This window comes from Xenopus laevis, chromosome 2L (genome assembly GCF_017654675.1).
Source record: "Xenopus laevis strain J_2021 chromosome 2L, Xenopus_laevis_v10.1, whole genome shotgun sequence".
NCBI lineage: Eukaryota > Metazoa > Chordata > Amphibia > Anura > Pipidae > Xenopus > Xenopus laevis.
Window position 1 is genome coordinate 91,692,259 of NC_054373.1, and position 23,642 is coordinate 91,715,900.

Here is a 23,642-nt window from a genome sequence, read left to right on the forward strand (position 1 = left end):
GATACGCCGCTTCTGTTGGTCGATGGGTACTTGCGGTGAGCATATTCCTCCACTTTTACTGCCATAACGGGGACGTTGCAGGGAGGATAGCCCGCCATTCTGGAACAGTGCCACGTGATGCATGATCACTGAAGGAGAGGCCCCGTCCGCGACCGGTTTTCCCCTAATACCGGACCTGCACATCGCGGCTGTAACTGAGGGACATTGCACACTCGCCAATCGTGAGTATCATATCTGTCCGTGGACGGTTCTATACGACCACGCTACTGCTATAGCTGTACTGCCTCATCCCTATTCTCTGGGCCATTCACCCATACATACATTTGCTCCACGTGGCCTACGGACTCCACTGCTGTGCATTGATCCTCTTTGAGAAGGGCGCGGGAGGCTTGTTCCCCTATTCAGCAGCTCCTAAGGCCCTCAAACCAACGCCATTCCCGACTCACAGGCAAGCCCTTGATACTGCCTCGACTAAGAGGGAGGCGGCCTGCAGGCCTTACGAACTTTCTCCTACCCTTAGGGAGATACCTGCGGCCTAACGCACGTACTTGGACCCTGTTGGTGCTACTGTAAAGAGGGCTATAGATAGGCGCAAGGAGCTGCAAGGAGCTGCGACACTTTGCCCTTTCAAGCCATCTGAGCCCACGGAACTGCCTATTGAGGAGTACCTCGTGAACACAACCTCAATGGTTGTAATTATTCTCCCTTGTCGCCTACATTTGGCCTCATACAGCTGACCTGTTTTGTTCGCTACTGATCCGGCTTTTTGCTCTACCACGACTTTGGCCGTTTCCAGCATTTCTCTGGATTGGAGAAGGAAGACTTGAGGTCATTGTTACTGCCTGTGGGACTTAGACTGCACTACTAATTTCTTCTTACGGGCTTCAGCTTAGATCTACCCCGGACTGATCATCTGTAGAATACCCCCCTTTTTTTTTTTTTTTTTTTTTTTTCCCTCCCCCCCAGCTCTGATACCTGGAGTACTGGCACTGTCTATGGTCCTCTTGCAATACCTGCTATCACCACAGGTATCCTACAAGTGATTTTAAGTTGCCTTACCTTTCCACTGCTGGTGACGCCTCGGAGACACCTGCTCTATACCTGCCCTACCAGCTCCTGTGGTTTTTCCCTCCATCCCCCCCCCCCCTTTTTTTTTTTTTTTTTTTTTTTTTCTATCCTCCCCAGCAGCTCTGACCACGGCGACATTGGAACTTTGTATAAGCTGCCCGTTGTGAGTGCTATAGACTCAGCAACTACTATTCTTAACTTCCATGGGTTCCTGCCTCTGAGGAAATTTTGTGGGCTCCTCGCCCCCCCTTTTTTTTTTTTTTTTTTTTTCCTCCTCAACAGCATTGCATGTGACGACATTGGAACTCTCTCTACATTGGCCGCAGAGCCCTCTGTCATCAAATGTTCTTAATTTCCATGTGCTTCAACCACTGAGGAAGCTTTGAGGGCACTTGTGTTACATCTGCCCCCTTTTTTTTTTTTTTTTTTTCTCTTCCTAAGACAAGGATAACTTTTTTATTGTATGCAATAGGTATTGTATTGTACATGTGATATACTTGTAATTCTTGCCCATACTTTACTCTGCTTGTGGAGGGGTGAAGTACATGATAGGAGGGTAGGCCTTACGGGTAATACGACAGGGTCAGCTGTTAACAAATAATAGGGGGACAAATTCTAACTCACGCCACATCTTAGGATAACAAACCCACCGCCTCCTGTATTGTGCGAAACACTTGCTCTACTGTATGGACAAATACTTGGAAAAATCGCTACAAACAAAAATGGGGCGTAACAAAAATAAATCTCAAAAATTTGATAGTCCGCAAAAATCCCATGACTCTCCGTCTTCCCCAGTCTCGGATACTGAGCGGGACCCTGTTGCACAACCAGCATTTACTAATGCGCAGGAAACGTTCTAGCTTCTCACCCCATATTTTGACAACAAATTCGACTCACTACAACAAACCATCAACAATACCCTGGGTAGAATTGAGTCAAATACACAAAGGTTAGTTACGGTAGAGCAGCGGGTCAGTGATGCTGAAGACCAATTGAATACAGCACAAACGCATATTAGTCTACAAACTCAGCTTATTCAGGAACTACAGGAGAAGGTGGACGATTTGGAAAATCGTTCAAGGCGGAACAACTTGCGATTTATAGGGATCCCCGAATCCATACAAGCAGTGGATCTGGCGGACTTTATTCTTACCGAACTTTGTCCAGCCTTGCAACTCCCTCGACAGCTGGCGGATAATTGCATCGAGCGGGCGCATAGGCTAGGGGGAGAAAGACCCCAAAACAGGAATAATTCTCGTCCTGCTATAGCCAAATTCCTGAACTATGCAGATAAAGAATTAATCCTACAGGCGTATAGGAAAGCCAGGGATGTACAGGTTCAGGGTCACAAGATTTTGATCTTCCAGGATTTTTCCGCCACAGTCTCACAAAAAAGGAGGGAATTCACCCCTATCTGTAGACACCTTTTTCAGACCAATGTCAGGTTCTCCCTACTCTACCCGGCCAAATTACGGGTTGTCCTGAATGGACAACCCCAACTCTTCCTTACCCCACAAGCAGCTAGGGACCAGCTAGGACTACTGCAGGAAAATGGGCAAGATGACAACAGGGTGCCTTGAAGGTATTCTGACTATTATTGAATACTCTACTTCTCACTTACCCACGAAGTGGGAGTGAGCATCATCTTCTTAGGTTAAGAAAAAGTTATGTTAAAAATGAGCTTGTTTAGTATTTGTTTACTTTTCTATTTGTTGAATGTGATGACCTTCTTACCGCTAACTGCTTTACATATTTTTTGGTCTATGTCTCCAATACTGTTGCTACCTGAGTGCCGGAGGTTGCTCGAAACGGGACTGCCCGCTGGCTGGGACGGGTGGACTCGACGCATTGCGGACTTTCATCTACCACGACCCTTGAATGATGAACCATGACTGACGCAGGTAATCTGACAGGACAGCCGCTGCACACACGCACACAACAGCACATAAAGATAGTCTCTTGGAACGTGGGAGGACTGAATACCCCAATTAAGAGAAAAACGGTCCTTACACATCTCAAGAGACTAAATGCTGATATAATACTGCTACAGGAAACTCACTGGAAGATAGGGGACACGTGTGCGCTCAAAGCACCATGGATCCGGGAGTGTATCTCGGCTTCGTATACATCCAAACAACGGGGTGTTGCCACTTTAATATGTACATCATTGCCATATCAAATACAAGACTCTGTTATCGACCCGGAGGGTAGATACCTAATTACTCATATAGACGTATTAGGTACGGTATATACCCTAGTTAATATTTATGCCCCGAATGGACCCAACAAACCGTTCTTTACGCAACTTACGCAAACACTCTTAGGAATTCACACTCCAAATTTGATAGTGGGAGGGGACTTTAACGCACTACGGGACTACATAACTGATAGAACGGGACCCCACACCACACATAATAGCAACATTGGGGGAAGTATAGCACAATTAGAGGCGCAACTAAGCTTGACTGACCCATGGAGACTCCTACACTTCGCAGAAAGACAATATAGTCATTATTCCAAAGTGCATGATATGCACTCTCGAATTGACTATATACTCACCCACGAACAGCTATTTTTTAGAATCCGCGAGGCAGACATTGAGGAAATCGTACTGTCAGACCATGCCCCGATCCATATTAGCATACAATTAGTGAGGCCGCACGATCACTGTAGACGCTGGACTTTCCCCTCATATTTAGCCCAAACTGACTCCTTTCGCACACTTTTAGTTAATCACTGGCATAACATGATTGATGACAATATAGAACACTGGGAGGAACCACTCCTACTATGGAACACTACGAAAGCAGTGATGAGGGGGCATCTCATAGCCCATACTACTAAATTACATAGGGAAGAACAGCAAAAATTCCAACAACTAATGAGTTCAGTTAAGCAAACACATAGTGCATATCTTTCTACACCGTCGGATTTCTCTAAAGACCAGTATATGCAAGCCAGACAACTGTTAGAAACATATGCGACATCCCGAGCCAAGAAAAATCTGGATTATACCAAGTATAAATTTTATAGATGGGGAAATAAAACAGGAAAGCTCTTGGCTACCCTCATAAAACCCCGCTCTAAAGCCAAACACATCCTTAAATTACAACCCCAAGGGGATAGGACGCCGGTTTACACCCCGCAAGCTATTAAAACAACACTTGAAGCTTATTTTCGGACAGTATATGCAGCTGAGACTCCACCGGAGGACTTAATAACCCACATCCTTCGTGAAGCCTCTTTATCGGAGATAACCCAAACACAAAGAGATATGCTGAATGCACCCATAACAAACACAGAAATAATTGACACAATAAGGACTCTGGCTAACAATAAATCACCGGGCCCAGATGGTTATACTGCGGAATACTATAAAATTTTACATCCACACGCCATTCAACTCTTAACAAACGTATACAATACCATGTATCAAAAGGGGGTTATCGCTAGTGAACAAATAGAAGCATACACAACTTTGATTCCTAAACCACAGAAAGATCCAACCCAACTGAATTCATACCGTCCTATCTCCTTGTTGAATGTCGATCTTAAAATACTGTCTAAAATCGTAGCCCACAGATTACAATCGCTGTTACCAGATCTCCTTACAGATCATCAATTGGGCTTTGTGCGTCACAGACACTCGACGAGGGGAATTAGAGCAGCTATAGCTGCAACGGTAATCTCTTGTCAACAACAGCACACCAAAAATGTCCTCCTCAGCCTCGATGCAGAAAAGGCTTTCGACAAAATATTATGGCCCTTTCTATTCCAGATTTTACAGCACAGGAATCTAGGTCCTTTTTTTGGAACGTACATACGCAACCTTTATACGAATGCACGGACTAGATTATTAATAAATGGCGCTCTAACGGATTACATCACTATTCACAGGGGCACTAGACAGGGCTGCCCATTGTCACCCCTACTATTTAATTTGACCTTAGACCCCCTCCTGAGAATCCTCCATAACATGACGATCTTCCACGGTATAAAAATTGGAGATCACGAAACGAAATTAACAGCCTTTGCTGATGACCTCCTTTTATATATTGCGAATCCCAAACAAGCCTTACCACACATACTCTACACCATTAACCAATTTGGCCTGGCCTCCGGATACTGTATCAATGTTACCAAATCAGTCATCATGCCGTTGGGGACAAGGGGGAAACCCAGATGGGGCAATAAATACAATCTCTCATGGACCAAGGACGAGATCACATATCTAGGCATCAAAATACCAAAAAGACCACACGAGTTGTATACCCGCAATATTACATGTAGCATACGAGAAATCACGCAAGACATAAAGAACTGGCAGTCCTATCGTCTCTCTCCTATGGGTAGAGCTAATCTGCTCAAGATGGTAGCATTCCCTAAACTGCTCTACAAATTGCAAAGTCTCCCCTTACTGGTACAGGAGAAAGATATTCAGGCACTTTATAAAATATTTAGGACTTTTATTTGGAATGGGAAGAAAGCGCGAGTTAGTCTGCAGAAACTCCAACAAAACACCCTAAATGGAGGCCTTAATTTTCCAAACGTCAAACACTATAATATGGCAGCTACTATTAGACACTTAAAAGACTGGATTCACAATTCCAGCACTTATACTAATACACATCAGGAACAACAGTTTATCCCACAGACCAATTTACTGCATATTCTACACCTGCACAAAGCAGAACTTCCACCTGCCGTCATAGACAACCCCCTACTATACTCCACATGGCAAACCTGGAAGGAACTGAGAAAACAGTATAATCTGAATAGCCATCATTCTCTATACCTGCCCCTCTTACTGAACCCTGACTTTCAGAGCGGACGAGCCTTAGCAATATACCAAAATTGGAGACTTGAAGGGGTGACAACTGTACGTCACTTGTCCAAGACTGACACTCGAAAACCCTTAACTCTTGCACAATTCCAGACCGAATTTCCAAATGCACAGAGCAATATCTTTGCCTTCCTACAAGCTCAGTCATACACTAGCAGGACTTTGAGACTTTTAACAGGGAATGACTGGGATAATTCTTTGGACAGGTACCTTCTGCGACCTGGTTCCACCAAAGGAGCTATATCGCAAAATTATAGATTCCTTCAGGACATCATTGACTATGACAGCTTACCCACAGGACCCAAACAGTGGACAATTGACATACCAGACTTGAGATTGGAGGACGTCTTCAAGCTGTATAAAAGGCTATGGTTTACCTTACCCTCAAGCATTTATAGAGAAATGTTCCTTAACTTATTGCATAGAACCTACTTGACCCCAGACGTACTTTTCAAAATGCATAGACGAGAGAATAGTGATTGTCCGAAATGTGGGCAAACCAAGGCTGACCTTATACATTGTCTATGGGCATGTCCCCTCATTCGAAGGTTTTGGAATCAGATAAGGGACTATGCAACAAGACACCTGGTTAACTATATCCCACTTTCAGCTGCGTGGGCACTCTGGGGAATAATCCCTGACACCCATACCAGAGTCACACGGGGTGCTCGGAGATTACTACTAATTATATCCGCAGTAGCTAAGAAAACGATCCTTCAGGTCTGGATATTGAATACACCGCCCACTGTCAAGATATTTCTGGAGAAATTAGTCAGAGTTTTTTATATGGACTGGGTAGAATCGTCCTTAAATAAAAACACAATAGTTCAACGATTTTTCGAAACGTGGGAGACGTTTATTGACATCATTCCACAGGCAATAAAAGTTAGGCTACAAGAATGCTTCCAACACACAGAATGGTTTTCCTTGAGAACTATAAGTGGGGATCCTCCTATTAGCTTGTGACAAACATCCACAACGTGGGTAACTGGCACCTCCGGCACTGCGACACCTAGCACTTCTGAGACATAGCGACAAACATAGAGATCCGGTACTGGTCATCACTTCCACACTGGTTGTTAAAATGGTTTAGATGTTATATATGTTGAACAGTCCATGAATACTTGCGGTGACCATTCGCATGGCTTCATGTCATGTACCACTGCCTACATCTCCATTTCTACTTGACGTTTTGGTAACTTTATTTGTACAAGATAGTAACTACCATCAATGTCAATGCATAATGCTTCCTGTGTTTCTATTTGTCGTATGACACTGTTATTCTCTACACCTATATTATGCCAACTGTTGTAACGGAAATATCATTGTGCACTTTCGGAGCTGTAGAAAATGTATCTAACTTTTGCTCGAATAAAAATTGTTTTCTTAAAAAAAAAAAAAAAAAAAAAATGGATGGATGGAGTAAAAGTGTACATTCAAATTTTATTTGAATTCCTGTATTTTACAAAAATGACTTAATTACTTTTGTTGGAGGTAAGAAATTCTGTTTTCTCTGATTATAGCTTCATGGAAAAATATATTTCAACATAATAAGTTGATTTAGTTCAGTCTAGTTTTCAGTGCACAGTACAAGAACAATTACAAATATCATCATGTATGAATAAACTATGTCAGCTCATTGAGCTGGCTACATCTTACAAGATACATATTGTCAGGATCCCACTACCTACTGAATGCTGAATATCACACTTTTTGACCAACCCCCACTGAGGGATAAATGTCACACTCTAGTCTTCCACTCTTTTGCAGTAGGAATATTAATTAATCTCCATGGATGCAAACCAGGCTCTAGTAAAATGCAATCAGTCTGTTTATATCTTTGTTAGCAAAACTGTCAAGGAGGTCACTGCAATTGTGCCCTTTGCACAATTAAACTCTCCATGAATCTTGCATGTTTAATAGTATAGTATCTGTCTCAGTGCCATGGACAGCATGGACCAGGAAGTTGGAGCTTAGAACACTGAAGAACAGGCCAAAGTACAATAGCATATTTACTAAAGGCTGAAGTGGCCGACGCTAGTGAAAACGAGCCAGAAATCCAATCCACAGGGAGATCGTCAGTTTACTAACAGGCATAGAGGACAACTCGCTAGCAAGTTTTCACCAGGCACATTTTCGCTTAGCTGAACGATCGCTACATCCTCCTCAATCTTATGTCAGTGACATCATATCCTGTATATCAGAAAGTCATAACAACTATAAAAAGAAGCTGTAGTTTTTTTATATTTTAAAGTGGGATTGTATTTAAAAGTTGTGACTGTTAAAAAATGTTTGTTTTAACATTTTTTTTAAACCATTTGAGGGACATACCACATTTGTTATAAAGTGGGCTCATGTCTAGGGCATTAGAGGATCTTGTTTGCCTTTATTTTGCTTCCTTGAACATTTTTAATAATAATCGGCCTCTTCAAGCAATTTTGCCAACATCACTATTAAAGACATATACTTTATATGAGGTATATGCACCTGCCCTATCCAAATTAAACGAAGTGTATTAACAAAGTTTCGCTAGGCAGAAATGAACGCTAGCAAAATTTCGCTATGAAATGCTCACGCTAATGAATTAGTGAAATTTCACCAGCATTCAGCTGCCGAGACACAACTTTGCATTTTAGTGAATTAGCATAGTGGTAGTGAAGTAGCTCTTGACGATGTCGCGCAAAGTTTGTCAGAATCTTCGCAGGCGAAAATTCGCCCTTTATTGAATTTGCCCAAGGAGTCAAACTGAATAATCAAAGACTAAATGTAGCACACCCGGGAACTTAGAAACAAAGACAAAAACTGGGCTTTGAAACCAGGGCTTGTTTTTATTTTTATTTTCAATTTTATGTTGATATGGTGACATCACAACATAGTGCCGGCATGATAATGCCCACTGGCCATCATGTCAGGTCACACTACAACTGGCACTGCAACCTTACACCCCCTTTACAGCGAAACACCAAAAGGACCCACATTGGTTGTTCTGAATGCAAAGGGGTGATTGGTGAGAGGCAGGAACAAAGCACATTTTTTGATGGATTCAACCAGGGCCCCATGAGAAAATAGCACACTCTCTTTACTGAGAGTAGCACCATGAGAGACTCTTAGTTTAAAGAGATATCTTTACATTTAAAAACTTCTCGTTTCATCTTAGGAGTACCTCTTTAGGACTGAAACCTCTTCAGGGCAGTCAAATGAGGAGTAAAGAAAGCAGAGTCTAACATCACTCTTTTCCCTCAGAATAGAGAAAAATGTTCCTCTTCATGTTTAGAATATAATGAAGATTGCACCTTCTGTTTTTTATGTTATTTGGAAAGAAACTACGGTGGAAGCAACATGGAGTCTGTAGCAGAAAAATTCGGGAGGCTGCTGCCAAACCCAATAGCTGTTGCTAGATGACGATCTCCCATAGAAGAAATGTTTCTACTTTCACTTTGTAACTGCCAAGTTAGTTGTTTGATACTTGACAGATCTGTGCTAGGGCTCTGCTACAATAGTGTTTCTCCCTGTGATTGCCATCACACTTACTATCAAGCCTCAGTGGATAGTAAGTGTAGGGTGTATAGCCTTGACTGAGGATGGAGGGGTAAAAATCCAGCTGTGTAGGATGAGCATGCTATATGTTCTGCAAATAACTCCAACTGGCACAGGTGCAGCTTTCTCCCTCACACTCTCCTACAAACCTGTCCTGAACTGTAAACACATTGTAACTATTACAATTTTTATAACTGATATGTAATCATAGACTATTTTTTTTTTAATTTTTGATATACATTAACATAACAATAACACTTAAATTAAGCTAAACTGCAGGACAATAATTGTAGCAACTCAATAATAAAAGTTTCAGATTTCCACAGAAGCAGCTAATGACAAAAGGAGCTTTCTTACCTGAGAATGTGACATTAAATCCCTCATATGACATAGAGAAGTCAGAGATGAATCTGAGCTGAGCAGTAAAGTTTCCGTACAAACCGGCACTAATGGGAGCTGGTAGGCTGGACCCTGTTAGGCGCTTCAGAGGTTCTGTAAAGCTGCCATTTTCTGTGATCAGAAGAAAATCATGGCCATTCTCCAGATGGAAGGTGTGAAATGTAAAGAACACGCCTGTTGTGAAAGGGAAAAGCATAATTCAAAGATATTCATCTTTTTTGAGAGATATCACCAAGTGATTTTTGTCTTTGTGGTTATAATGCTTATTCTTTTTTCACAAGGCCCCCAGAATGTCATTATGTACTCAAAGATTAGGTAGTGTGAACCTAGCAAACATGTAATGAATTGCAACATTTTTTTTGGGGGGGGCATATTTTGTGCGGCAAAACCTGGCGAAAAATTCTGCTCATCACTAGGGTATAGGATTTATATTTTTTTGTTTAAAGGAATTTATATCTACTGTTACCAAAGCTGTGATGGTATTGGCATCTTTACAAGCCAATATTTTTCGGACAAAAGTTTACTAATCATATTTAATAAAGAGTCAGATGTTTATACTTTTTATTTATCATATATTTAAAATGTGCAATAGAATATTTATTACATTGTTAGCTTTGTGTAAAGGTGCATTGTGCCTTAATGTCCAATTTTGCAGAGGCAGAGGCAGCATAATAATAATCCCTTCTCGCAAATGGCAGTAATAGGGGTTAATTTTGAATAAAAGTTCCCTTCAAGGCCCAAACTAAAATATTGACAGCTGTGTTATGTTGGCTTCTGATTCTGTGACTGCCATATCAAACTGTACTTTTGAATTTCAATGCTTGTTTATATCCATGCCTGGAAGTCTGAAGAATGTACAAAAAGCAGAGGATTTAAGCTTAATGTTCCATTACTAGGAACGTTATATTGAGGAATATCTTTTTAGAAACTAAGTGCTATAATAAAAAGGGCATGCAAACCTGTTGCTAAATACTACTGTTTCTAACTCTTATGTTTCCTCATTTTATCACCTGATAAATTAGGTTGCAAAATGGCAATCATTTAATAGACATGGAAAGCCAACCAGACAGTGTAACATCACTCAACCCAAAGCCTAAGGAAATAACTATAGGTAGATGTTAATGCTGAACTCCTAAAGGGAAGCTATTCTAAAATAGAATGTGTAGCTTGAGACACTCTTATTTTAGTGAACCTCAAGAAATGTCCCTCAAAACAAGTGGCAGAGTAAAATGCTGCGTTAAAAAAATGTTAATATTGAACTAATTTTTCTTATATGCTATCTCCATCCAAAACTTTTTTTGAACCATGGAGGGAGATGTAATTCTCTGCAAATGTCCAGTAAACATTATTAAAATAGTTATTTGTAAATATAGTTGAAATTGAAATAGTATATCTTAAAGCCTTTCTGTTTGCTGCCTTTGTTTAAAGGGAACCCACAATCTCTCTGCTTATTTTGCTAATATATAGTACAGCTCACTCTCTCTTCTATATTAAAAGAAGAGAGACTTTCCAATCTTCCTTCTAGTAGGCCAATGGCACTTCTGTCTACTTCTGTTGCAGAGCAGCGACCAATAGAAAAAGAGTCATCTGATCTGTTACTAGTTGCTGGTCTTGCACTCTACCGAGGACATATACATCTCACCCTGTAATAAGTGAAACCAAATCAACAGAAGAGAAGAGAGAACAGGGGCTCTGTAAATCCTGAAAATCAATGTATTTTGAATGATATGTTAATTCATGACAAAGCACATGGTGAGATGTTAATAATCTAAGGTTACTAGGTTGTCTCTTTAAAAGCGGCTGCCTATAAAAAAAATCCATAATGTACCGCTTGATATATTTCAGAATTTTAATTTAAAATAAAAAGGAGAGAACCAGAATTGCTTTAGGCCTTGGTTCACAATTAAAACTGAAAGGAATGGCTATTTTCAGCTAGCTCAAATATGATCTTGCAGTATACTAAATTATTGTGTGATGAATATATGCGATGAATATATTCTATTCTACATGTTTCCAAGCTGGACGTTCTTAAATCCTTTGAAATGGTCAATCCTTGCAAAGCCGCTGGTCCAGACGGAGTCTCTCCAAAAGTCCTTTAAATATGTGCAGATCTTCTGGCCGAAACTTATGCAGACATCTTCAATGCTTCCGTTAAACAAGTCTTAGCACCCCTCTGTTTTAAGACCTGTACCACAGAAACCTAAAATTGACGGCTTTAATGACTACAGACCCATTGCATTAACACCAGTTGCTATGAAGTGCCTTGAAAACTGGTTCTTAAAGGGCACCTCTTGGCCGAAAATATTTTCCCCAAAAGTGAGGGCTAATAGGCTAATGTTACTGAAGGGTAACAGTATTTTTTTAAAAAAATTGCTCCCCGCCAGCGCTAGGACACTTGCACCAGGAGGGAGCTCCTAGTGTGAGCGGCCATGTCTTGCAAGAGTGAATGCACGTATTGAAGAAGTTGCAGCATTCACTCATAATGCATATGCATGTGAGCCAACATGGCCTCACAAACCGGGAGCTCCCTCCCCCCTAGTGCTAGTGGGGGCAATTTAAAAAAGAGTAACACATCACCCAAACAGATCTGCAGAAGATGCAATTTCCCAACACGTATGTACACATGGTGTTCCTAGACTACAGTTCTGTTTTCAATACCATAAATCCACACAAATTCATTGGCAAACTTGCAACTCTAACTCTGCCCCAGCACTTCTGCAACTGGATTTTGATTGTCTTACTAACAGATCACAATTTGTTTAGATTGGGACCTGCATGTCTACTACAATCCTTGTAGTAATGGTGTGAGCGCACTCGCTGGCCTTCCAATGAATAATAGCCTGGTGCACAGTTCTCTAGGGAGACGGCACTCCCCGAAATTCACTGTCGAGAATCAGAAAGGAGGATCCGGCACACAGGAACAGTTGCAATAGGGATTAACCCTTACGTGTTTATTAACGTCACAGTGATGCACAACATTTCAGGGGCTGGCCCCTTCGTCAGGTGACACCAGCACAGGCACACCACAAGGATGCTGTCTTATTCCTAAGCTTTTCTGCCTATGCACCTTTAACTGTTCATCTTCTGTAAATAACAGCAAAGTCAACATGTTTGCAGATGACACAACAGCGTTTGGCCTCACCCAGAACAATGATGAAACTGGATAAAGACAGCTAGTGTGTGATATTATTGAATACAGCATAGAACATGACCTGGTTCTTAACAGCAACAATGAAAGAGATGATCATAGATTTTAGAAAATGACCATATCAATATGAACCCTTACAAATTGAAAATGTCAAAATAGAGCAGGTTGAAAGCATCACATTTCTTGGTCTACATACTGCAAATTCTTTAAAATAGGCTGACAGCCATAATCCAAAAAGCTTATCAACATCTTCATTTCCTTAGGAGATTGAAGCGGTGTAGAGTCAACAGGACTGTGTAAATTACCTTTTCTAGAGCCACAATTGAAAGCATTCTAACTGGCAACATAGCAGTGTGGTATGACAGCATCACGCAGCAAGAAAAAATCTCTCTCCAGAGGGTGGTAAAAACTGCTGAACAAATCATTAACCCTACACTTCCATCACTGTCTGATCTAGACACAGCCTGATGTAAGAACCAAACCAAAGCCATTACTAGCAACCTAAGTCATCTGGGACATGAGCTATTCATCTGGCACAAGCCCAACTATTCACTTAGAAAGCCTGAAAGCATAAAACTAGGAGGAAAAACTATTTAACAGCTTTTTTCCAAGAGCAGATAGACTAACTGCAAGTGAGTCCAGTGGATAGGAAAGAAACAGCCACTAGGACTGTACTCGCTGCACTTACTGTTATACACTTTATCACATTGCACTCACTGCACTTTATTATTATTATTGCATTCTGTAATTCTATATTATATTGTAAAAAATCTAGATGTGTCTTACTGTCCTATGCTGCATAAGAAATCCCTATGTACTTTGAGTACAAATGACAATAAACAACTACTTGACTTGACTTGAATCTTACCACTATGAAATTAACAGCTTTTAGCATTTTTTACAACTAAATAGTACGGACATGTCTGCAACTTTGAGTGGGTAGGGAGGTCACATTTAATTAATCATTTCTTCCAGAAAGTATATATCTATTATTTCCTTGGGATGAAGCAAGACTTTATTTTATCTCTATCTGGCCTTAAAAAAAAATAATTTTAACATTTAACAGTTGTGGATTTTGATGTCTAAATACACACATACAGAGAAATATGCCGACATGCAACATGACAATATCTACAAGGTGTTTGAATGTTTTCCTCCTGTTATGTGTAGTGTATATGAATCAAATAGGGATTGGAAGCTTCATGAGGGCTGTGACTGTGATGATTATTGAACAATCTCTCTGCCAAGAGATGCATAAATGTGCTGGCATATAGTATAATCTAATAAATATGGATATATACATATAGGTATAGGGGCATGTTTACTAACATTGGAGATAAATATCACTGGTGATGTTACCCATAATAACTCAACAGCAATTAGATTTAAACAGTCACCAACATGTTACAAAACAAAAGCAAAGTTCTGATTGGTTGATATGGGCAACATCACCAGAGATATTTATTTCCATTGTTAGTAAACACACCCATATATATATAAATATATATATATATATATATATATATATATATATATATATATATATATATATATATATATATATATATATATATATATAAATATATATATATATATATATATATATATATATATATATATATATATATATATATTCATTCATGTATTACAATAAGAAAGGACCCTTATTGGGACCTAGTTAACCCCTAGACTGTCCTGCAGCCATTCCACTTAGCCTGCTGTGTCTCTCTTGTCACATTCTTGCATATATCTGAAAAAATAAAGAAAGCCATGGCATTGTACCGTTATCTCTCTTGAGATAAAATAAATAAAAGGAAAATATTCTTCCTCTCATCTATTGAGATCAATAACTTGAGAGATAATTTAAAAAATTAACACATGATCACGATCAGCTGGCATCAAATATGCAGCAAGTGAGGAAATAATTTATGCCCTCACCTATTCCCTTGCGCTAATGCTTTAAGCTCCTAGCGAGTTTCTGCCGCCCACACATACGGCAGCTAGTTCGGAAACACCAAAGCATAATGCTTTCGGCTAATGTAAAACGAGGGGCAAGGACAAATATAATTTAATCAGCTGCATAAAGGAACGGTACAAAGATGCCATTAACACAAGTTGATGTGCAGATTGCTTACACAAAGGAGCATATATTAAAACTGTTGAAACCTGAATGGGAACAACAGCCACATTAATTGTGCTTCTAACAGTACAAAGTTAAAGGGTAGTGTACAATAATTCACTGTCATGTACCAAGGAAATTAGCCCTTTAAGCTAGTCTCTAACAAGCACGTAATCATGCTATCCAATTACTGCCAATAGCAATTTTTTTTACTGCCCATATGAAGCAATCACTCTTTGAGCAAACACGGCTTCACACAGGTTAGAAAACTTGAAAAAGAAAAGCCTTCTATAATTGCAGGAATCATAAAGGATATCCTTGCTACTTGTGCAAGGTTTTCTTGCCAAAAAAAACACATTGTTTTATACCTTTTTATTTGTATATCTTTGGGCTAACCCCCCAAAAGTAATTTTTTACCCAACAAAGCTGTTGATTCTTATGCATTCCACCACATAACGATAGAGGTTATTGATTTGAGTCTGTATCATTACTCTGCACAGGAATAGACTTTGATTATATCCCAAATATCATCCTCTATTTAAACTAATATGGCACCAGTCCTTCAATTACACAAGCACTGGATGCCTTTATTGAATTTAAGACACAATTTACCAGTGATAATTTTGAAACAGTGGTTATTTATCTGTGGCATACTGTATTTTATGATTGGACTGAAGGTTGAACATGGCATTTGGGGAGCTTGAAAATGTCCCCCTTGAATATGGCCCTCTTTACATACATATATAGATCATAGTTACTGTATCTTAAAGGAAGATGCCTTAACATTTTTCGGGAGGAGCCCTCAGCCCTCAGCTAATTGGATGCCTCCAGGTCGTAATAAGAGAGGAACCAAGCAAAGGGTTCTGGACGAGCAAAGGGGCAAAATGGTATTACCAAGGATATTGGACGGAAAGCATAGTCAGGCAGGCCGGACTAGCACAAGCAGAGTTGAAGAATAGACAGACAGGCTGGGTAGGTACAGGCAGCATTCACAGGTTAATCAGACAGGCAAGGATCAGAATTGGAGAGTGTAGAATAGTCAGGCAGCCAATGGTCAGGATTGGAGACGGCCGGCGCGTAAAACCTGGAAGTGTGTGCCGCGCGCACCATAGGAGAACCAGCACTCAGAGGACAAGGAGCGCTCCTTTTGGACCTTGCAACGCTGCATAGGAGTTTATAATTTGCCAATGAGAGCTTACCTTTACCATGAGAGGTTTCGATCATCCATGTGCAATTGAGATTGTTGGGATAGAAATCAGGAAAACCTGGTGACAAGATGGTACTGCTGGAACCCTGAATGTATCCCCCACAGAGAGCTGCAGAAAGAGAAGAGTAGAAGTTTCCCTGAGTATAAAGTTGAAGTCACATATACAATACACAATACATTTACATAATGCTTGTGACATTGATCTTCAAGCACAGAAGCACTAGATACTTCACATCTTTCTGCAAGTCATTTCTTCAAATAGGCTCACAACAGAGAGAGTAACGCTTACATAAAGCAGCTTATTGGAATGGCAAAATTCTGTTTTCTAGAACTGGAAAGCAAATGCTTTCCTCCCACCCATAACATGGCAGGGTTAATGAGTTTGTGCATGATTTATTTGATTTTCTGACTATTTAAAAACAAAGATAAAGCTCCCATTTGTTAGTCAGGTAAGAAATATGAGTTAGTTACCATTTACAGTCCTATTGTGAATCAAGGTGTCTTTTGCCCTGACAAATATCATTACAAGACTAAATAAGAATACATTTCTCTTCATTCTTACCTTCACAGCTAGGCAATGCTCTGCTCCACTGAAAATTTGGCTCACACTCCAGAGCTTGACTATCACTCAGAGTATATCCGGGGTCACAGCTGAATGTCACAAGAGCGCCCACATAAAAGTCATTGCCATGGCGTTGCCCATTAACAGGTATTCCTGGGTCCAAGCAGTGATCAGACTGCAGTTTAACAGCTGTAGAATAAAATGAACAGAACATAGCTGAAAACAGTCATCCTTTATTTATTTAATACACATTACATAGTGTATTATACCTCTAGCATGTAACAGCTTGATGTGTTTTGAAATGTATTTTCTTTTTTTTTGGATGCAAAGGTTCAATAGTATTACTTTATTCTACAAATGCTTGTTTTTTTCCTATATGTAATGCTTATGGTAACCATAAGCATTACCATAATCTAGAAATATGCATAAACACAATAGAAGCTATGCAGCTGCAGTTATTAAATTATAAAGTACATGTGGCAATCATAATAAGGAAATAATGCAGACAGTATGAAATATTGTTCTAAAATACATTATGCTCACTAAAAACAAATCCTGCAGATAAAAGCAGCAGAGAATTCTGGGTAGAAATCTCTTGACAACTTTCATTCAAAGCAAAATGGAAAAAAGTAATAGAAATTAAAAGGTATAAAAATCAGTTTTCTTATTCAATAATGCTGTCCAGAAATAATTACTTCAGTTGTTATGGTAAAAGAAAATCAATAAAGATGATCAGACTGCAGAGTGTGGAATGGCTTTTAATAGATTTAAATTCTATTAAGATTTTGCAGCAGTGCAGCTAACACAGTGCTGTCAATGTTTTTCTTTATAAGGGGAGCCCTTCCCTACTGAGCAAACAGTTACACAAATGAGTAGTTCCTGCATGACTAGACTTAAGATCCATTCACTGCAGTAGGTGGGATCATGAATATTTATCAATTTTGCTTTTCTTAGGAGTAAAAATCAAATAACAACAATAAAATCAACACAAAGATGTGAGATGTTGAATTACAGAGTTTAAATCAACACAGGCTATGCTATGCAATGGACGTCTATCCAGTTATAAGGAGGTGCTTTAGCTTACTTTCATAGCGTAACTGGAAACCAATGTCTGAATGACTTTTATCGGTGGTGAAGAGAAGGTACAAGAAGTTGCTGGTGCTTATAAGGAACTGAGGCACCTGGGTTCCATCATAATTCCCAATCAGTGGGGAAGAGTATGAGCGTCCATCTCGCACTTCCAGTGTGTCATAATTCACTTCCGTCTTAAACCTGCAAAGGTTGAAGACAAAAAATACCTATGAAAATAGGTTCATTATCATACTGCCTCTGTTGTGTCTTCATCAGCATATTGTTGACCTAAAACATGTTTTATAAATCTCAAATCTGTTTTATTGTTATTATTCTTCCCTTTAGCTTAAATTTATTCCATATTTCTCCAGCAGTTTTCTTCACTCCACATGGCCAGCCTATTTTTAAAAATCAGAATAACGTGTGTTTATCAATCTAAAACAGGGCTAACTTTTTCACCTGTCATCCACATTCAAATGTAAAAATAGGCAACACAAGCATGAAAAATGACCCTGGGTGTAAGGTCTTACCCGGTGCGGCTGGGACGCCCACTGCGCCATAAGCGGGACGTCCGGCACATTGCACCGATTCTTCCCTCACGCCGGCGCTGGACTCTTGGGGTGCGCATGCACGCCTCGTAGGTTCTTAAAGGTGCAGGCGCAATTGGCACGAAATTCAAAAGTATAAATAGCCTATTTTGATTACTGGACCTTGCCCGTGATAGGAGTATGTTCATGGTGCTATCTGAGCTTTTGCTATTCTGTTTTGAACCTGTTTGATTCCTGTTGTGACCCCCTGCCTGGCTTTTGACTATTCTGAACTCTGGATCCTGACCCTTGCCTGAATACCGACTACCTCTTCTGCTTAACCCCTCTGATTGACTTCCTGGTTTGACCCTTGCCTGCCTGACTATGTTTACTCTCTGCCTGCCCCGACCCGGCCTGATCTGACTACTCTATTGCCTAACGTCTTGTATCGCGACCTTCGGCCTAAAGACTAACAGTTGTGCCCCTCTGCCTATCCATAACCTCTAGCCTTGCACCTCTCTTTAAAGTCCTGGTGGCATCCAAGTAGCTGAGTGCTCCTCCCAAGGCTAAAGGCAGTCACACTACAGGTGAAGCATGAGCCAAGACCAGGGTGCTTGGTATTTGTTCTGGTGTTGGGTACCGACCATGACACTGGGGATGCCAAATGAGGGATGTGATTGGCACTCCTATATAGACTGGCAGCCTACAGTAGGCTCTGTTTGGCAGTATACCTAGTTCTTATGCAATTAAATCAAGCCTCCAAGACTGGAATTCAAAAATAAACAACTGCTTTAAGGTCACTAAAAGCAATATCCAAGGGATTGGTGAGCAACATGGTGGTCACAAGCCACTGGTTGGGGAACACTGATCTAAAAGATTTATCTCTGCTACCGATTGAGCAAATGTGCCTCTTATGGATATACTGCACATGCATTTGAGCAGTTAAATGTAGTGACTTGACTGTAAAACCACTTTCACTAAAGTTACCTGTGTTAAAATGCACTCTAAGCACTTCCTTAAAAGTTAGTGCTGGAGCAGTTACACCAATTCTCGCCAAAACATAGTTTTAGCCTGAAATACGTAGCTCTGTTCAACAAATGCAGTCTTAAAATTACTTAGAAAACACATAATAACTGTTAATTTTAGAAAAAATCTTCTCTGCCTTTTGGTGGGTATCCAAGTGTGCTGTACTGTCTGTATCAAAACCAGTATCCCACCATACAAAGAAGCATCAATTACTTATATCTGAAAAGCTGGTTAAAGTCAAAGTGACATTTCTAAAATCAGAGTGAACAAACTATATTACCCAAAATGTATTTTATTAATGCTGTAACTGGCTATGGCTTGACCTGGCTGAACAAAGCAGAAATGCGTCACTGAACCACACCAAAAACTGGAAACTCCTGCAAGTGCAAGAGCAAGCACTTTTTGGCCTAAAAATTTCACCAACACATTGTACAGCTGAAAAGTGTTCATAACTATACTGTTTAGAATAGGGGCAATTACAGCTGCATTTCACCTACACCAGATTGAAATTTTCAACATATCTTAAAGCATTTGAAAACTGTATAATTTGGAATGATTTGGTGCCTAAAATTTGTAATAGTGGTGCCAAATTATCACCAATGCCTTCTATAAAAATCATCTAAAAGCATTTGTGCAAGCTATTGTCAGGCAACTTGTAAAAATGGATTCTGGATTACAGTGACAAGCTCTTCACCTTAAGTGCTTTTAGACAATGGAGGGTGATTTCAGGTGATTCGTCGCTAAAAACTAAACTACCAAAAATTGAAAACAGCCATATTGTCAAGAGTGCCAGTGGTCAACGGTCAATCTCTAAATATGAAAAATAACACTATATATTATGTAAAAAAAAATACATAAATTAAATGGCATGTTAATGAAGGTTGCTAATTGTGTGATGACAGTATCCTGTGAACAGCTTAATACAATATCATCATGTGTGAATGTTTCATTTGTGAACAGTAATTTATATGTTCATAGTACTGCAGGCAGTGACACATCAACACTGATCATACTGAATGTATAATACCACTGGTAGGTGTTGGTACCTGTCAAAAGTGATCTTTATAGGATATCCAGGCTGAGCTTCCAGGACCCATACACAGTTCAGGGAATCTTTGTAGAATCCTGGCCACCCTGGAGAAAGAATCATTCCACTTGGGGCAGTTAGGTGTCCTCCACATGGTGCTGTTAAGAGAAAAATACATATATATGCTTAGAACACGGAAAAAGAAAAATCAAATCACTCACTATACATGGGTCAAGTTTTGGGATATACTTTATAACCAATCAGTCTGGTTAAATGAATAGATAATAGGGATGTATATCTATTCATTTAACCAGAATTATTGGTTTCAAGGTATATCCCAAAACTTGACCCATGTATAGTGAGTTTAACTGCATTGGGAATTCATCTTTTCAGAATTTTTCTGGCCTACATGGCGGAGGGCCAGTAATGGAAGCCAGTGTTGACCACTCTCTATTTTTAAACCACACCCACTTTAAACCACACCCACAATGCCACAAGAAGTTTTAGGACCATGTCCACATTAACAGTGGTAGCACACCAATAAACAAAATGGCTGGTGTTCACTGCAGGGAAATCACTCATATGTGAATAAATAAAACATACTCTTAAATTCATATCAGCCTCCTCCCCTGGATAGCACAGCACCCCCAGCTTATTATTAAACACCTTAGGGCCCCTAAAAACAATTGCTTAATGCTAACAAACCCTACAGACTCACGTCCGATGTTCCCTCTAAGCTGTGCGCTCACACACAAATTTTGAGTCCAGCACACAAAACAAATTGTGGTGCACACAAAGAATTTTGTGTGAAAGCACAAAATGTTGTATTTATTCTGACCTGTGCACACAAATTGCGCACACAAGTTTAAAATGTGCACACAAAATTTTTTAGCTCACATAGCCAAAAAAGGAATTTCAGGGAACATTGCTCACGTCCTACAGGGAGCATAGGGCAGGCAGAGTGTGGCACACACAGAGCAAAGGGCAGGCAGAGTATGGCACACACAGGAAGAATAGGGCAGGCAGAGTATGGCACACACAGGGAGCATAAGGCAGGCAGAGTATGGCACACATAAGGAACATAGGGCAAACAGAATATCGCATGCACAGGGAGCATAGGACTGCCCCCATTCAGCTTAATAAACCTCAATATGACAACATGTAAAGCCACTTTGCAACCTTATTTAATTAAACTTCATAAAACAGTCAAGTTGTATATATATATATATATATATATATATATATATATATATATATATATATATATATATATATATATATATATATATACACACACATACACAGTATAAAGAGGATATGTTTTCTTTTAAACACTTAAATCTCACTAAATATCTTCTTGACAGTCAAATAACAATTATAAACAACATTTTAAACTAGTGGGAAGCTTTGATATGCATAGCTTGTAGCAGAACAGTGCCCAGATGTAAGGACTATAAAATAGAACACTTCAAAGCACTAGGCTTCAGTTGTTAACCTGATTAGAATATTTGCCCATTCCTGAGAGTGCCAAATCTTTGTAAATTCTAGGCTATGTGCCTGTGCGCCTGGGGGATTGATATCATTAGTCAGCATTGCAGGCTCTCTTATCTCTTGTTGACGCACTAACCTTGCTATTTTATTAGGGATTTTATTTTTTTTTGCAGTGGTGCCAGTTATTGGGATAGAAAGTGCAAGCAGTGAGTTTGTTTTATGATCTCTCCCTTTGGGCACACACCTCTGTGCAGGATAAACACAGCCCTGCCCCTCTGCAGACAGCATGTAATGTGCTGAGCATACAGATTCTTCTGCATGGAGATTCTTAAGCAGCTTTATTTCTGTCCGTTCATGTTTATGACTGCTTCATGGATTTCCAAACCCAGGTTGTGCGTGTTACTAAATAAAAACACTTATAGCCCTGAGTGAGGTGCATCTAAAGCTCATATGTCACAAGCAAACTTATGTTTCTCAGTTATCTCAAATATATTAACATTTAATTACAGTCCAAAATTGCCCAGTCCATAAATCCCATTTCCAAGGATTTAGAAGTGGCCAGCTTTAAACAGTCTGAAAGCCCAATAGCTTACAGGGGCCAGAATAAATGGGGTCTGGTAGGAGTCCTGACTGATGTGCAATTATAATGTACATTATGCATGCAAAACAGACTGGATATTTGTGGGAGAGCCCAGCATCTCTTAATTATGACTCTACAGGTATGGGATCTGTTATCTGGAAACCCGTTATTCAGAAACCTCCGAATTATGGGAAGGTCATCAGCCACAAAATCTATTTTAATCAAATAATTAAAAATTTTAATTTTTTTCCCTTTTTCTATGTAATAATTAAATAGAACCTTGTAATTGATCCCAACTTAGATTTAATTCATCCTTATTGGAGGCAAACCAATCCTATTAGGTGTAATTTATTTTTAAATTATTTTATAGTAGATTTAAGGTATAGGGATCCGAACTATGGAAAGACCCCTTATCTGGAAAACCCCAGGTCCTGAGCATTATGGGTAGCAGGTACCATAACTGTACTTACCTCCTTGCATGTTTTATATGAGTGATCATTGTTAGAGCTATGTGTTACCCTGGTAGTCCGATATAAATATAGGCATACATATCTAAACCTCTATTGTGAATTTTTGGATCAGAAAATTAGGCAGAGTTTTCATTTAACATACAATTACTATGTAAGCATTGCTGTCCCTGTGAGAAAATAGCCCAAAGTGAAGTGTGTGGTCCATTGCATTTGCAATATGTAAACGGGGTCAAAAGTCACTGTATTTGATAAGCCAGAGATAGCTAGGCAGGTCTCAGCAACAGGAAGGTCACGGGCTGTCAGTCTTCATTGGTGTGTGCGATAAGTACCAATTATTACAGGGTCATAATTGCAGAGCAGTTTAATGTGTCAGTGATAATAAGGAATTAAAATGCTGAGCATATAGTTAGATCCTTACCATCTCTGCAGAATTCAGATATCGACATCTTAGAAGTGTTCAGTAAATAATGCACATGCTGAATAATTGCAGATTTTCAAGATAAATATTTCTCACAGCATTATCAAGTTATGAAAGCAGAAATATTATGTTTAACCATTTTAGCACCA

The 23,642-nt window shown here is 39.7% G+C and overlaps 1 protein-coding gene across 3 annotated transcripts in view; it reads right to left on the reverse strand.

The window, feature by feature from the left end:
• LOC108708254 (CUB and sushi domain-containing protein 2-like) overlaps positions 1–23,642 on the reverse strand; it is a 591,784-nt gene that overhangs the window by 132,803 nt on the left and 435,339 nt on the right. For all 3 annotated transcript variants that reach the window (XM_041582174.1, XM_041582173.1, XM_018246760.2), the window contains 5 exons: positions 20,554–20,692; positions 17,968–18,155; positions 16,884–17,072; positions 16,314–16,430; positions 9,806–10,021 (listed from right to left, as the gene is read on the reverse strand). In XM_041582174.1, coding sequence (XP_041438108.1) covers positions 9,806–10,021; positions 16,314–16,430; positions 16,884–17,072; positions 17,968–18,155; positions 20,554–20,692 — 849 coding nt within the window. The remainder of the gene's footprint in view (positions 1–9,805; positions 10,022–16,313; positions 16,431–16,883; positions 17,073–17,967; positions 18,156–20,553; positions 20,693–23,642) is intronic.